This window comes from Galleria mellonella, unplaced genomic scaffold (genome assembly GCF_026898425.1).
Source record: "Galleria mellonella isolate WM207_F2 unplaced genomic scaffold, CSIRO_AGI_GalMel_v1 utg537, whole genome shotgun sequence".
NCBI lineage: Eukaryota > Metazoa > Arthropoda > Insecta > Lepidoptera > Pyralidae > Galleria > Galleria mellonella.
This window is the reverse complement of record NW_026442112.1, coordinates 956471-970185: the sequence shown is the minus strand read 5'-3', so window position 1 is coordinate 970185 and position 13715 is coordinate 956471. Positions and strand designations below refer to the sequence as shown.

Sequence of the window (13715 nt, the reverse complement as noted above, 5' to 3'; positions counted from 1 at the left end):
GTTGGTTATTACTATTATTTGGAGAATTAGAAGCAACAAAATATAAATCTATCTCACTCTATCGCATAATGCCGGCCACGTATTGCTCGTAACTCGTAACTATTTGTGTGCTCCTTATACTCGTAAATATTTTATATTCTATTCGTATTTTTTTCTCATTATCTGTTGAGTTATTGCTTTCTGTTCTATGTCAACAGTTTTGATTGTTACTGAGTATATTTTTTCTGTAATCTATTTAGTTTACTCCCAATAAACTCACATTAATGTTTACATTATTAATATCTGTAATTGGTGTAATTTTAATATATAGGATTCATGTAGTCTGATGGTATAATAATAAGCTCTTAATATTATTTAAAATTATACAAAGAAAAGTAAGTAAATAAAAAGTAAAGTTAAAAGATAAGGTTCTGGCCGGCTAATTACACGTAATGAAATTGTCTAATACAAAAGTTGGAGGATTTGTTAACATTAGAAGAAAGCTCTGTATTTTTTATTTAACCCTTAAAATATATTTCTTTTAAATGTATTCTTATATGGTTGATTTTTTTCTTACTCTCGAAAGATGATGTTTCCTTCTATTTCTATTTTATATATAAGGGTGCAAGCGGTAGACAAAATCGAGTGTTTCGGATGTGTAAAGTGCAATAAAAAACAAAACCATACCATACCATTATGCCCAATAAAAAGCAATCTAGAAATTATTTTAAAAAATAATGAGTCCGTGGGACTGGGTAGCGATTACTTATGCTTGAAATTGCGATGCGTGATCTTAAGAAAGTTTATATATTTTATACGAGTGTGGCGATATTTACGAATAAATTGTTATATTTGTTTATATATGTTACAAAATTGTTTGTTTTTAACAAACAAATTTGTTTTTAAAAGTTTCAATAATACACGTTATATTATATTACAAAAACAATAAATAAATTATTATTACAAATATAAATATTACAAACGTTGTCGTACTTTGTTACGAACGTATTTCGTTATAAACGTACTTCGTTATACATATATTTCGTTATGAAATTTAATTAAAAAAATAAACTTACCAGTAACAGTATGATTTTGAACGTCTGCAAAACCTTCACCTAAGTTGGCGTAGCTGGGAATGGTGCTCAAACATGTTATGTCTATAGTTTGATTGGGGTACAGCTGCAGTGTCGCGAGAGGGAAGTGCAGTGAAGAATTGGTGACCGAAAGTGGCATCCCGTGATGGTGACGGTGGACGTTCACCGTTCCGTGAGGCACCGTCAACCGTTCATCCACCTGAACAAAATATATGGTTTTATTAATTGGTATTATCATGTAAATATCGGCAAAAGGTTGCTCTTATAAAAAAATACCTAAAAAACAAGGATAAAGTCATATCATTATCATCATATCAGTCATTATCTGCCCACTGTTGTAAATAGACCATGGAGGTCGTAGTGTCATTATGGATAGGGCCGTTCCTTATGGCAGTTTACCATGGAGGAGGGGGGGGGAGATTTTGCCAGTAGTTGTCATGATTGGCAGGCAGGTTAACAACCGTAGTTTGGCTTTTGGCGATGTTTTAAGATGCTGCCCGTCCCTCGATCATTATGTTTGCTTAGTCGTCTCTTACGACACCTACGGAAAAAAGCGGCCAGGCCATCGGAAAGCGCTGGCCTGGAAATTAAGAAAGAATGGAATCAAGTTTTATGAGTACAGTAAAAATTAAATTAATTTTAAATTTTAACTAACTCTCCGGCAGTAGAACTGATCCAATAAGAAACCAAGTTAATCTGAGTAGTGGCAGTAAGCTTACCCTATGCTACGTTGGATTCTAATACAATGTGCGAATATTATACTTAATATGTACAGCAGATATATTTTCTTTGATAGATGCTATTTTTCTTTGGTAATGGAATGGTAACCCCACCCATACTATTGGTATACGCTGGTGAAGTACCAGTAAAAGATGACATGCGAGGACGGAAATAAGCTAGATAACCCGTTGTGATGAATTTGTTTTAATTAATCATGATGGTTTCCATGAGGGCCACGTGGAGGTGGATCTACTAGAGTATATTACTAGGAATGGGGCCGCCGAATCTTATTACTAATAATCCCTTCCTGCGCAGCAGATACTATAACAGTAGTCAATATCCAAGACTATTATCTAATATATAAAATTCTCGTGTCACGGTGTTTGTTACCAAACTCCTCCGAAACGACTTTACCGATTTTTATGAAATTTTGTGTGCATATTGGGTAGGTCTGAGAATCGACCAACATCTATTTTTCATACCTCTCAATGATAAGGGTGACCCTCCCCAAAAATTTATTATTTTATTTTTTGACAAATTTTTCTATTTTTATTTTATTATGATTTAGCATTGAAAAATATATACAACCTCAAATTTTCACCGTTTTACAATCAAATCCTGTTTTTTAATCGCGATTTTATATTCCGCAATAGGGTTGCAAGATGGCAATCCAATATAATAATTGTAGTACGATAAATTTTCATGTATAGTTCTAAAAATAATGTATATGGTAAAACAACGTTTGCCGAGTCAGCTAGTAATTATTATAAATATCAGTTCGGAACTTTACATATATACTTATCCATTATCGGGATTATTATGTTTCACATATTAATTGTGTATTTGTGTGTACGTGCGTGCGTGCGTACGTGCTTGCGTGCATGTGTGCGTGCTTGTATGTGTGCGTGCGTGCGTTCGTACGTGCATGCTTGCGTGCGTGTGTGTGTGCATGCGTAAGTGCGTGCGTGCGTGCGTGCGTGCATGCGTACATGCGTACGTGCATGTGTGCGTGCGTGCTTGCGTGTTTGCGTGCGTGCGTGCGTGCGTGCGTTCGAGTGTGCGTGTGCGTGTGCGTGTGTATCCGTGCTTAAGTGCAATGACTATTCATGATTACTGAAACTATTGTTAAAAAATCTGGCTTATTCCACGAAATAAGGTACATTGTTTGATCGAGTTAAAAAGAGACTGTATCTATATCATATATAATATTGATTAATGGTTTCTGATCATTCTATAAGTTTAATTTATAATGAGTCATTCATTTCGATCAGTTACTATTTCGGTATTAATAAATCAATATCTATTTTATAATTTGGGTGTGTAAATTACAATAGTTCTTAATTACTAATTCTGCGTATTGAGTTACGAGGCATCAGCCATGTTAGATATGGAGAAATTTAGTACAAAAACTTTTTTATGCAAGGAGAGTTACAGGTGTTAATGTAAGTGCCGAAAACTAAAACATACTGTTTACATAGTATATTTTTTTCCACGATATTATTAAAGATAGTGCATAGTTTGGATTTAAGAATAAATATTTTTATTCGAACATTTACTAAGAATACTTTTCAAAATTTCAAATATTTGTTGAATAAATTTAAAAAAGGAAGCTAGTAGAAGTTTTGAATCCAAGTCTTTCTGAAGTTTACCTTTATTGCCATTTTTAATTTAGGAATTTTAGAAGTACTTCTATAATTGTAAAATTAGATGACTTTTAATCTGAAAAACTCTCTAGCCTACAAGATAGTATGAAAAACCTTTATAATTATTACGATGAAAGTTCTAGATTTTTCTTCGCTATAATATGTTGTGTACAAAAAAATAGATATACAATTTAAATAAACTATTGAATCGATGTCTAGTATATATAATTTTCCTTATTATTCTTTCAATTTATTATCGATCAAAAGAAAGTTTTACCTATCAAAACAATATACATACTTTATGAGATAGCGCGCACAAAAACGAATGACAAGCGTTATTCGTTTTTAGGATTTCATGTAAAAGTATCATCAATATAACAATGTGGTAATGCCCTACGATGGGGACATTACCCATAAGGGCATAAATAATTATATCTACATAGATATACTATTGGAATTTTCTGAACTTACTGTGTTTGTTGTTACAATTATAACTATATTTTTAATAAATTAAAGTTGAATGGTAACTCCAATTTTGTTATTACTTTATGTTCGTGGGGTCTCCGTGAGCGATAACAAATGAGGATAAAATCAGATTAGTTAGCACATGATATCGATTTTATCAGAAAAAAATGATGTTGGTTTTCAAGGGAGGTCGAGTGAAGGTCAACTTGACCAGACGTATTGCTAGAACTTCATAACTAACAAACCGCTTCTCACTGGTGAACATTCACTTTCATGAATTCATTTGCAGTCTGGGCACTAAACGGTCAATACTAGACACCGAGAAGCGATCTATTAATTTGTCTGACAATGCCTTGTTTAGAGGTAAAACACGTATCACAACTATGCGTGGATTGAATAAAGGTCGAAGATTGATAACTAACACGGAATATTGTAGAATTTCTAGTAATAATAACCAACCAATCCTTAAACGTTAGCAGTTGTACGAATACTAACAGTAGCGGAATAAAATAAAATAATTTTAATTGACTAACCAATGATCTGCGCTTCCACAAAATGACACCTAGTTTAGTAAAAAAATCCATTTCTCTCCCAAACGGAGTACATCAGCTTACTAATAAACGAATTTACCTCAGTTAGCCCAACGTAATGAATGTACCAGAATTGAATGATGATGGGTTTCAAGGGGGATCGAGTGAAGGTCAATCAGACAGGCTGTATTGCTAGTAATATAGTCATTAGAATTTCATTACTGATAATCCATTCCTTATCCAGATGGGATATTGATATATCCCATCTGTAGTAAGCTGTCTGTAGTAGGGTGTAGTAGTAAGTTGATGCTTACTAAGAAACGAAGGCACCTACCTTTTTTTATTAATACTATTAGTGATATTTATGGTAAATTATTACATCTCTACGGTTATTCATTGTGTAGGTAATTTTTTACATTTTTTTTTTTCAATCTAAGCAAAAGCAAAACAACTGAATAATGTATGATGTGTTAAGTAGATCTGTCACAAGTTTTGAGGAGGGTTGGTGATGTTTACCTTTCATATCTACCATTTTTACTTACGGTTTCCTCTAATACAATACCCAGCTTTGATCATCTGGTATGTTTTCATGCCTGGTCATTGAATATGTCTATTCTCATATATACTGTTTGGGTCCAAGATGAATATTCTGGGGGTGGGGGGAGGGATTTTTAGTTTTGGAGTTTTAGTTCCCATTGCTAGTAATACTCACAATTGCTAATATAACCTTGCCAGATTAACTTCCATGCGGTCTTTACTAAAAATTATCGTAGTTAGTTCCTAGTAAATTTGCTACGATGGGTTAACTGACTAGACTTCATTCTTATCATTTCATTCTCCATTGGTACCCCGCCATTGTGTTAGATAGATAAACAGATCCAACAACAATAAAAGATAATAATTACAGTTAAAGTAACTGTTGATATTAATTGAATTAATATATGCAAAAATTAATCTCTCGTTTGACTAGACTGATATTAAATGACTCTTGTATTTAACTTTCACTTTCATACGTCACCCCCCCACTTCTTTTCGAGCGATACTTCTAAGCGCTAGAGAGCAGACTTGTATTGACTTCCTAGTAGCACATTAGAAAACGCAGCGACTGGTCGTTTTCGACCCCTAGGTAACGCACTGTGCGCTTCCATTAAATGGGTGACCCACGGAGTTGTACAGGCGGCGGAAAAACTCTCTGAGGGCGAGTCCGTCGTCCGGCGCGACCGTCTTCCCCAAGTTGACGGTGGTGCACCACTTATTGAGCCACTCAGGGAGGGCGCCCTCCCTCAAGGAGCTCGTTCCTCAAGGTGGGGATGTCGTCCGTGTACATCGTGTAGAGCGCTGGCGATATGTAGCTGCCCTGCGGTATTCCGGCGGCAATCGGTTGGATGGCAGAGTTCACTCTCTCGACCGAAATATAAAAGCTTCAGCCGCGTAAAAAGTTAACTACCTATTCAGGCAGCCATTTAACTCTCTTTTAGGATGCAAAACTTAATATATTGAAAAAAAAAATAAGGAAAACTAAAACCAAAATTAAAAAAGTGCAAATTTCGAATACAAAATTATCATAATCGACATCGACAGTATCATTATAACAAAAAAATAAAGCGACAGTTCCTCAGTTGTTTGGTACAAGTGGATGCCTAAATTATCCCTTAAAAAAAAGAAAACTCAATATTTATTTATTTATTCTTTATTGCACAATAAAACTTTGTACTCTCGAGATTTGCGTTTAGTAACACATTTAGCGATTTATTTTTATATTATAGATAAATTCACAAAATACGCATAATGCTATTTCCTTATTATTTCAATCTATTTCAAGTGACAAGGTTAATGCCATTCTCTACCAGCTAACCATTAGGTAAAAACAGAAACCACATGAAGGGCAGATGTAGTGAAAAATATGTGACACATTATAGCAACATACATATATATATATATATATATATATATATATATATATATATATATATATATATATATATATATATATATAAATCAAGTTCAAGTTATTAATGTTAAGTTATCAATGTTCAAGTGTTAGTGGAGAGGTTCCGGGAAAGTAAAACAATTTAGTGACGTGGCACGGCGTGTTTTATAACTTTTATTTTTTGACATAATCTAATTGTTCACTTATTAACTTTTTGTTTCTTGTTTTATCTTACTAGCTCACTCGGCGTCCCGAATAGCATTTGTATCCCACATAAAACTGACTTTAATTGTGGCGAACCCAGAAAATTTTCTTTTAAATAAAAAAAAATAAAATTTTAGAACTGATGGAGTTATGAGGTAATTTTTTTAATGGGTGATAATGGAATGGTAACCCGCCCGCGCTATTGGAATACACCGGCGGCGCACCAGTGAACGATGATAGGTGAGGATGAGGTGCTCATAGGCGGCGGTAGTCGCTTACCATCAGGTGAGCTGCATGCTTGTTTGCCATTATATTATTTCAATCATTATAAAATTACTATCCATTGTGAAAAGATATTTAAAACGAGTTTAGGACATACTACGTAAGCTTATAATTTAGAATAAATACAGACGAATTGAAATAGTCTATTTTATTAGTAGGAATTCGCTTAGAACATAATGTACGAAACTTACTACTCAAAAACATAATGAAATGTTTAATATGAGAGAAATTTCACATTAAATTTGTAGTATAATGTAAAATTTCTCTCATGTTAAACGTTTCATTATATTTTTGAGTGTTAAAAGCACTACATTCACAAACTTTTAACGTTTCACGTAACAAAGGTTTATTTCGTAAAATTTTCATTTAACCCTTACAACGTTTAAAGGCTAAAAGTTAAACATGACGGCCACGCTCATAGTGGAATTGCCTTATTTAAAGTACTTCAATAAAAAATAAATATTTGAGTGCAAGATTTACTTTGTAATAAATAATACCTACATTGTTAGTAAAACAAAAAAAAAAAAAGAAAAATAATCATATATTTTCATTATTAACTTGCAATATTGCTCACGTGAATATATATTATAAAGTATCTTGTATTAAGTTAGGATATAACCTAGTCATCTACCAAATTTCATTCAAATTCATTTAGCCGCTTAAGTGTAATTATGTAAGAAACGTACATCTATTTTTACAAACTTTCATATTATATCTAGGATTAAACTGAAATCGTAATATTTATTTTTCATTTTTCAATTTAACTGTCATGTCTTAAAATCATTAAGTTTCTGATCTAGGTAGAATATTCATATATTTTAATATTTATTATATAAGTAAGTAGGTTTATGTAATATTCCAATATACATTAATATTTCATTTAACTGTCTATTTGTATCAATTTGTATCGAAGACGTTGTTCGTATAGCACTCATGCATTTTAAATGCCCGCTATGTGCTTTCTCACTGTATTGAGTTGGCTGGAAGAAATTTCTTTCAGAGATGAGTCCATCCTTGCTCATAATATATATAAATGTTTTATCTATATAATTTACAAGTGCAATAAAGAGTTTTATTTTCATACATCAAAGATTAATCTGTGTCTTTGATTTTCCTACTTCTGAAATCTACACGTATGAAAGAGCTAGTTTTATTTATTTTTTTTTTTATTTATTAAAACTTTAATGCACAGTAAAATTCTATGTACGAGTACATTTGGCGGGCTTGACACCGGACGGTGTTTTCTACCAGTCAATCATTGGGCAAACCGAGAAATAAGTAGACAGTGCATTTTTGAATAAAGGAAAAATAAAGCAATACTTAATAAATTCATATAATATAAACATACACATAATATAATATATTATATATATATATATATATATATATATATATATATATATATATATATATATACATACACATACATACACTAAATATTATACATACATGAATAAATACATAAAATATTACAATATAAAACAAATAAATAAAATAACTGCAATAGAAGAGCAAATAGTAATCTATTACTCAAACAGAGTAACCATCAGGAGAAGCTTAAAGGGAAAGTGATTTTTCTAAGAAATAGGTGCGAAATTTGTGTTTAAAAGCTGGTTTGCTTAGGGTAGATCTTATGTCAAGCGAGAGTGAGTTCCAGTGTTTAATAGCTTGAACAGTGAAGGAATAAGATTAACTTAGAAGGTGAAGATAATATTTTAAAATAAAAAAAAAAGAATTGCTGAAAAACCAAAAAATATCATTTTAATATTTTTTATTTTACTTTTGATAAGGTTTATTTCTATGTTGGTCAATAGCCAAATAACATAGAACAAACAATAGATAAATTTCACCAACTTATGCCATTGTTGTGAACGTAACACGCAACATGCCTGCGTTTCACTATATTGGAAAACACTGTGACAGCTCGGGTGCGAGCTCACTGTCGTTTTTCTAATTAATTATTTTTAGTAATGAACGTTGTTTATTACTATTGGACAGTTGATTAAATTGTTCAATTTTGGTGTTGTTCGATCGTCAGTCGACATCTTTATCATTCACATGTAACATTTTAGATATTTATTTATTTTGCACTTTATTTCACTATATATAAGATACTCAATATAGTTAATTTTAATGAGAAATGATACGAAAAGCGGTCTTGTCGCTAAGAAATCTCGTCCAGACATCTTTATTATATATATGTTAGTTTTTCTTTTATATATTTAAATAATTTTATTAACCATTCTCTATCAAAGTGAATCGCGAACTCTACTTTTCCTTGTTAGGATATGTTTTATGATGGTTTTATTTCAATATTTTAAATTATAATAAAACTAAAAAAAAAACATACCATTATTTACCTATACTTATAATCAATTGTACATTTAGATTTATCATCATCAGCATCATATCAACCTTTATCCGTCCACTGCTGAATATAAGCCTACCCTGTGGAGGGATTTTCTCAGTAGTTGCCATGCTTGGCAGGCGGATTGGCGACCGAAATAAGGCTTTAGAGATGTTTTAAGAGGAACATTACTGCCCATCCCTCGCTGTCTGTCCCTTAGTCGACTTTTACGACACCCACGGGAAAGGAAGGGATGGCCTATTCTATGCCGGGACCACACGGACAATTTTTATTACGACACAACATTTTATTTTGTAAACATAAATGTTGTGTCTGTGTGTGATTGTAAATAAATAAATAATTTTCGAGTCTTATATAAATTAATTCACAGTTAATTCTTGTATATTATAAGAATCTGGTATTGTTAAAGGGATTTATATCTCAGTCTTTTGATCAAAACTGTAATTATTATTATATCAGCCCTTAACTGCCTACTGCTGAACACAGGTCTTCCTTGTAAGGCTGATTGTCAACCGCAATAAGGATTTCATGACATTTTAAGAGAGATGCTGCTACTCATCTTTTGACCATTAAGTTCCCTCAGTTGCCTCTTATAACAGGAAAAGAATGGGTAGTTTATTCTACGCCGGAATCATACGACGGTATGATCAAAATGGTAACAAACTTAATTAATTTGTTGGATCAAGTTTACCATCATGTTTACAGTGGACTTAAGACGCCGTACAGTTTGCAGTGCATACACAAGCAAACTTATTATGCATACGGATAGCCATGCAATATCAAGTTTAATGGACGCTGCTTCAAGCAGGCCACAAACTTTACGCTAAACTTGAGCGCTTTAAGATTCGTATTACATGATTTTTTTAAGTGAATTAGTATGGCAAACAAGCTGACGGCCCATTTTATGAAAAGTGGTAACCGTCGCCTATAGACATGAACAGTGACACGGATATAACAGAGTGTATTGTGCCACCCATAATATCTTTCATGTGTTATCATTCCTATGGACTTAGGTGTTATGCTTCTTACACTGTAATTTCATTTCCATATCCAACCAATCAAACCGAATTATCTAATGATGATTTATAAGAGACAGAAATTAAGCAGATCATCTTTACATATAATAAATTTGTAACTAGCCGACTAAATGTAAACATTTAGTGTGTTCGTGACCACGGATGGTGTAATTTGGTTAAATGCCGAGATAACCCTATTAATCTCGCATTAATTCCCATCTTATAAATCACTTATTGTGAATGGCCATTGTTAAGGATTTTGACCAGTTCGCTATCTACCACTTTCGATTTGAAATTGATCCACCATATACGCGCATATTAAGTAATTAATTTAAAATTACTCTTTTAGGTGCAATCTTGCGAAAGTATATATCACAAGTTATTTGATTACAATTATTTTGTTTAATTCCGCTATTATTAACCAAAGATTAACCATCACTATTACTACTAGAAGTGTCACAACTTTCAATATTAACCATCAATCTCCTACTGCTATTTAATTCACGCACGTTTTGTGACATGTGTTTTACCTTTAAACGAGGCATCTTCAGCAAAAGATATTAGATTTGGCATCCAAACTGCGAAAAACGAACGAATAATAATGCCGAACGGTTAACACTAGGCTTCGAGCAGCGATCTAATAATTTGCGTGAACAAAATAGCAGTCAGAGATTGTTAGCTAATATAGAAAAGTGTAAAATTTCTGGTAGTAATAGTGATGGTCAATTATTGAGTGTTATCAGTTACACATATACGGTAGCGGAATTAGACACAGTAATTCTAATTAAATAGCCAGTTATAATTACTTACAATTGTCAAAAGCAATAAATATTATAACTTGATTTGTGTTAGATTCAGTAGGTACTTTTTGGTACGCTCAATTACCAAAAGGAGTAACGTAACATTAAAATATTTCACATTTAATAATCAGGAACCGAAGTTTCATATAAACCGTGTTCCATTTATAAAATCTGCCGGTTGGCAGAATTAGCATAAAATATTCATGTAATGGGTACGTACCTTCATATTATTTATAAACCAGGTGAGGTGGGGTGCGGGGTGAGCGGGGGCACTCTGACACGTCGCTTCCAGGTGGTCGTTGGACGAGAGCTTTTTGTGTCTTATTTTTATTTTCGGACGGTGTTTCTGGCGAACTGTAATTTTAATTTAGAATTTAGAATGCTATTATTGATCTCCGTAAACAATTATCTAGATTGATGATCCGACAAAGTTTTTAACTATATATACGAGGTAAAGTATATATATATATATATATATATATATATATATATATATATATATACATTTTTATGGACTTCATCTTGTTGCAAGTGGTAACATTAAGAAAAAAGAAACATTATTATTTTATCTATGGTATTACGAGTGCCATTGAGACTTTTTACTTCAGTATATTTTCTATTAAATACCTTTGTTGACTACACAGATCGTGTACAATGTCTTAGTAAGGATCGTCTATTCAGTTTTTTTTCCGGACAGACCTCCTATATATATATATATATATATATATGTGATTATATACCATATATATATATATATATATATGAGTATATATATTTATATAAAATTTCCACATATATATATATATATATATATATATATATATATATATATATATATATATATATATATATATATATATATATATATGTTAAAATAGAACGAACTACAGTTATAAATATATTAATTAGATAAATAAAGAGTTATTATTTTTTTTCAAAAGATTACATTAGTAAACGTATTATAAATACAAACAATTACAAAAAAGGTTATACTAAGAAAACAATGGGCGAACTTATCGCTAAAGTGATCACTTTCAATCAGATCAATATATTTCAAAATTTTATAGAATATTAAACTTGATGATTAAAAATAATTGTCACGTACCAATAACACTCAATTCATGTATTTTAGATACTTTTGAGTATAACGGTGTTTCTAAAGCTATCTCGCAGGCGTAGGGTCCAGATGCTGAGAAATCCATCCTCTCTAGCGTTATTGAAGTAGGCGACAATTGGAACAGCTGAAAAAGAAGACGTGTTCTATAGATATTTTTATGCACGCATAAACAAAGTATGGGACCAACTACCAGCAGTAGTATCGAATAGATACGATAATAAAACCTTTAAGAAAAGAGTTTATTCCTGCTTAAAATTCTGGTAACACACCTACAATTTATCTGATGTTGCAGGTGCCTATGGGAGGTGGTAATCACTTACCATCAGGTGAACCGCATGCTCGTTTATTCCATAAGTTATAAAACAAGATAACATATATTTTTACAAAGTACAACACGTTTAGAAAACAGTTATGACAGTTATGACACAAATAAGTAATTTTATATTATTCAGCGTTTATTAAATATAATCACAGTTGAAACGGAAGGGAAATGTTACCATATATCGTAGTACAATTTGCCTCAAATTATTTGTGTTGCCATATAAAATTTACAAAAATAACAAAAATAACATGATTAGTTTCTCAACAATGACAATAGAAAATGTTGTCAAATGTCTCTCATTAGCCCATTAGTCGTGAACACATTTATTTTAGTTATTTATTATCTAGTTTATTTTCCTTTTGCAATAAATAAAAGTACATCTTTTATCATAACAAACCAACATGATAGTAAACATTTGATTGAAATTGTCTTTTTTTGTAAAACAAAATCTTAAACTATTTTGAAGTAATAAACGATCACGCTTGAGTATGCTAGGTGTCAACGATTAGAGTCTATATCCTACTATTGCGCTCAAAAATGTCACTGCTGTGTAAAACTATATATCTGGATAAAGTCAAAATATTGTCGAAAACTACAACCATAGTAAAGATACAATATTCTTTTTATACGTATATAAGTTCTCCGTTATATATGTTGTGATTTGTAAGTCAATATCGATACGTACGTGTAATTGTTTATCTGCAACAATTTTCATTTTTTCACAGCATAATTACATTTCTGTTTCGCTAAAGGTTGTCTGGGAGAGAATGCTGTATAGTATTAAGTCCGCTTTTTGTATCAGTATTTTTTTTGTATTGTAGTCAACAAAGAATTAAAAAAAAATTACATTATGTATAAAAAATTGATTATGAAGAAAATATTTAATGCAGTAATATTCTAAGTGCATAAAGTAACCTGTCGAGATTTGTTTGCCATTTATCTAATACAGCAGGCTACGTCAAAGACTTGGCATTACCAATTAAAAAAAAACATTACCCTCATTTTTGACAATAGGTTATAAACATCGATCATTGACGAGGTAAGATCTATATCTCGACGACTTATCACACACATTACGGGTTGAATCGTAAAGAAAGTTGTAGTGTTAGGTATATTTTTAGCGATAGTTTTTTTTGTTACATAAATGGAAGTAGATATCACCTAAAAATAATATGTTTTAGAGTTTGTATAGCGGTATAGAATTTCTATCTATACGCCGACAGTGACGCGGGTAGCGGAATATCA

General features: G+C 31.8%; 1 protein-coding gene across 3 annotated transcripts in view; it reads right to left on the bottom strand.

Annotated features, from left to right (window-relative positions):
- LOC113512496 (uncharacterized) overlaps nucleotides 1–13715 on the bottom strand; it is a 98291-nt gene that overhangs the window by 5716 nt on the left and 78860 nt on the right. For all 3 annotated transcript variants that reach the window (XM_052898689.1, XM_052898688.1, XM_052898690.1), the window contains exons 5-7: nucleotides 12137–12272; nucleotides 11252–11385; nucleotides 1056–1272 (exon numbers count right to left, since the gene is read on the bottom strand). In XM_052898689.1, the coding sequence (XP_052754649.1) occupies nucleotides 1056–1272; nucleotides 11252–11385; nucleotides 12137–12272 (487 nt within the window). The remainder of the gene's footprint in view (nucleotides 1–1055; nucleotides 1273–11251; nucleotides 11386–12136; nucleotides 12273–13715) is intronic.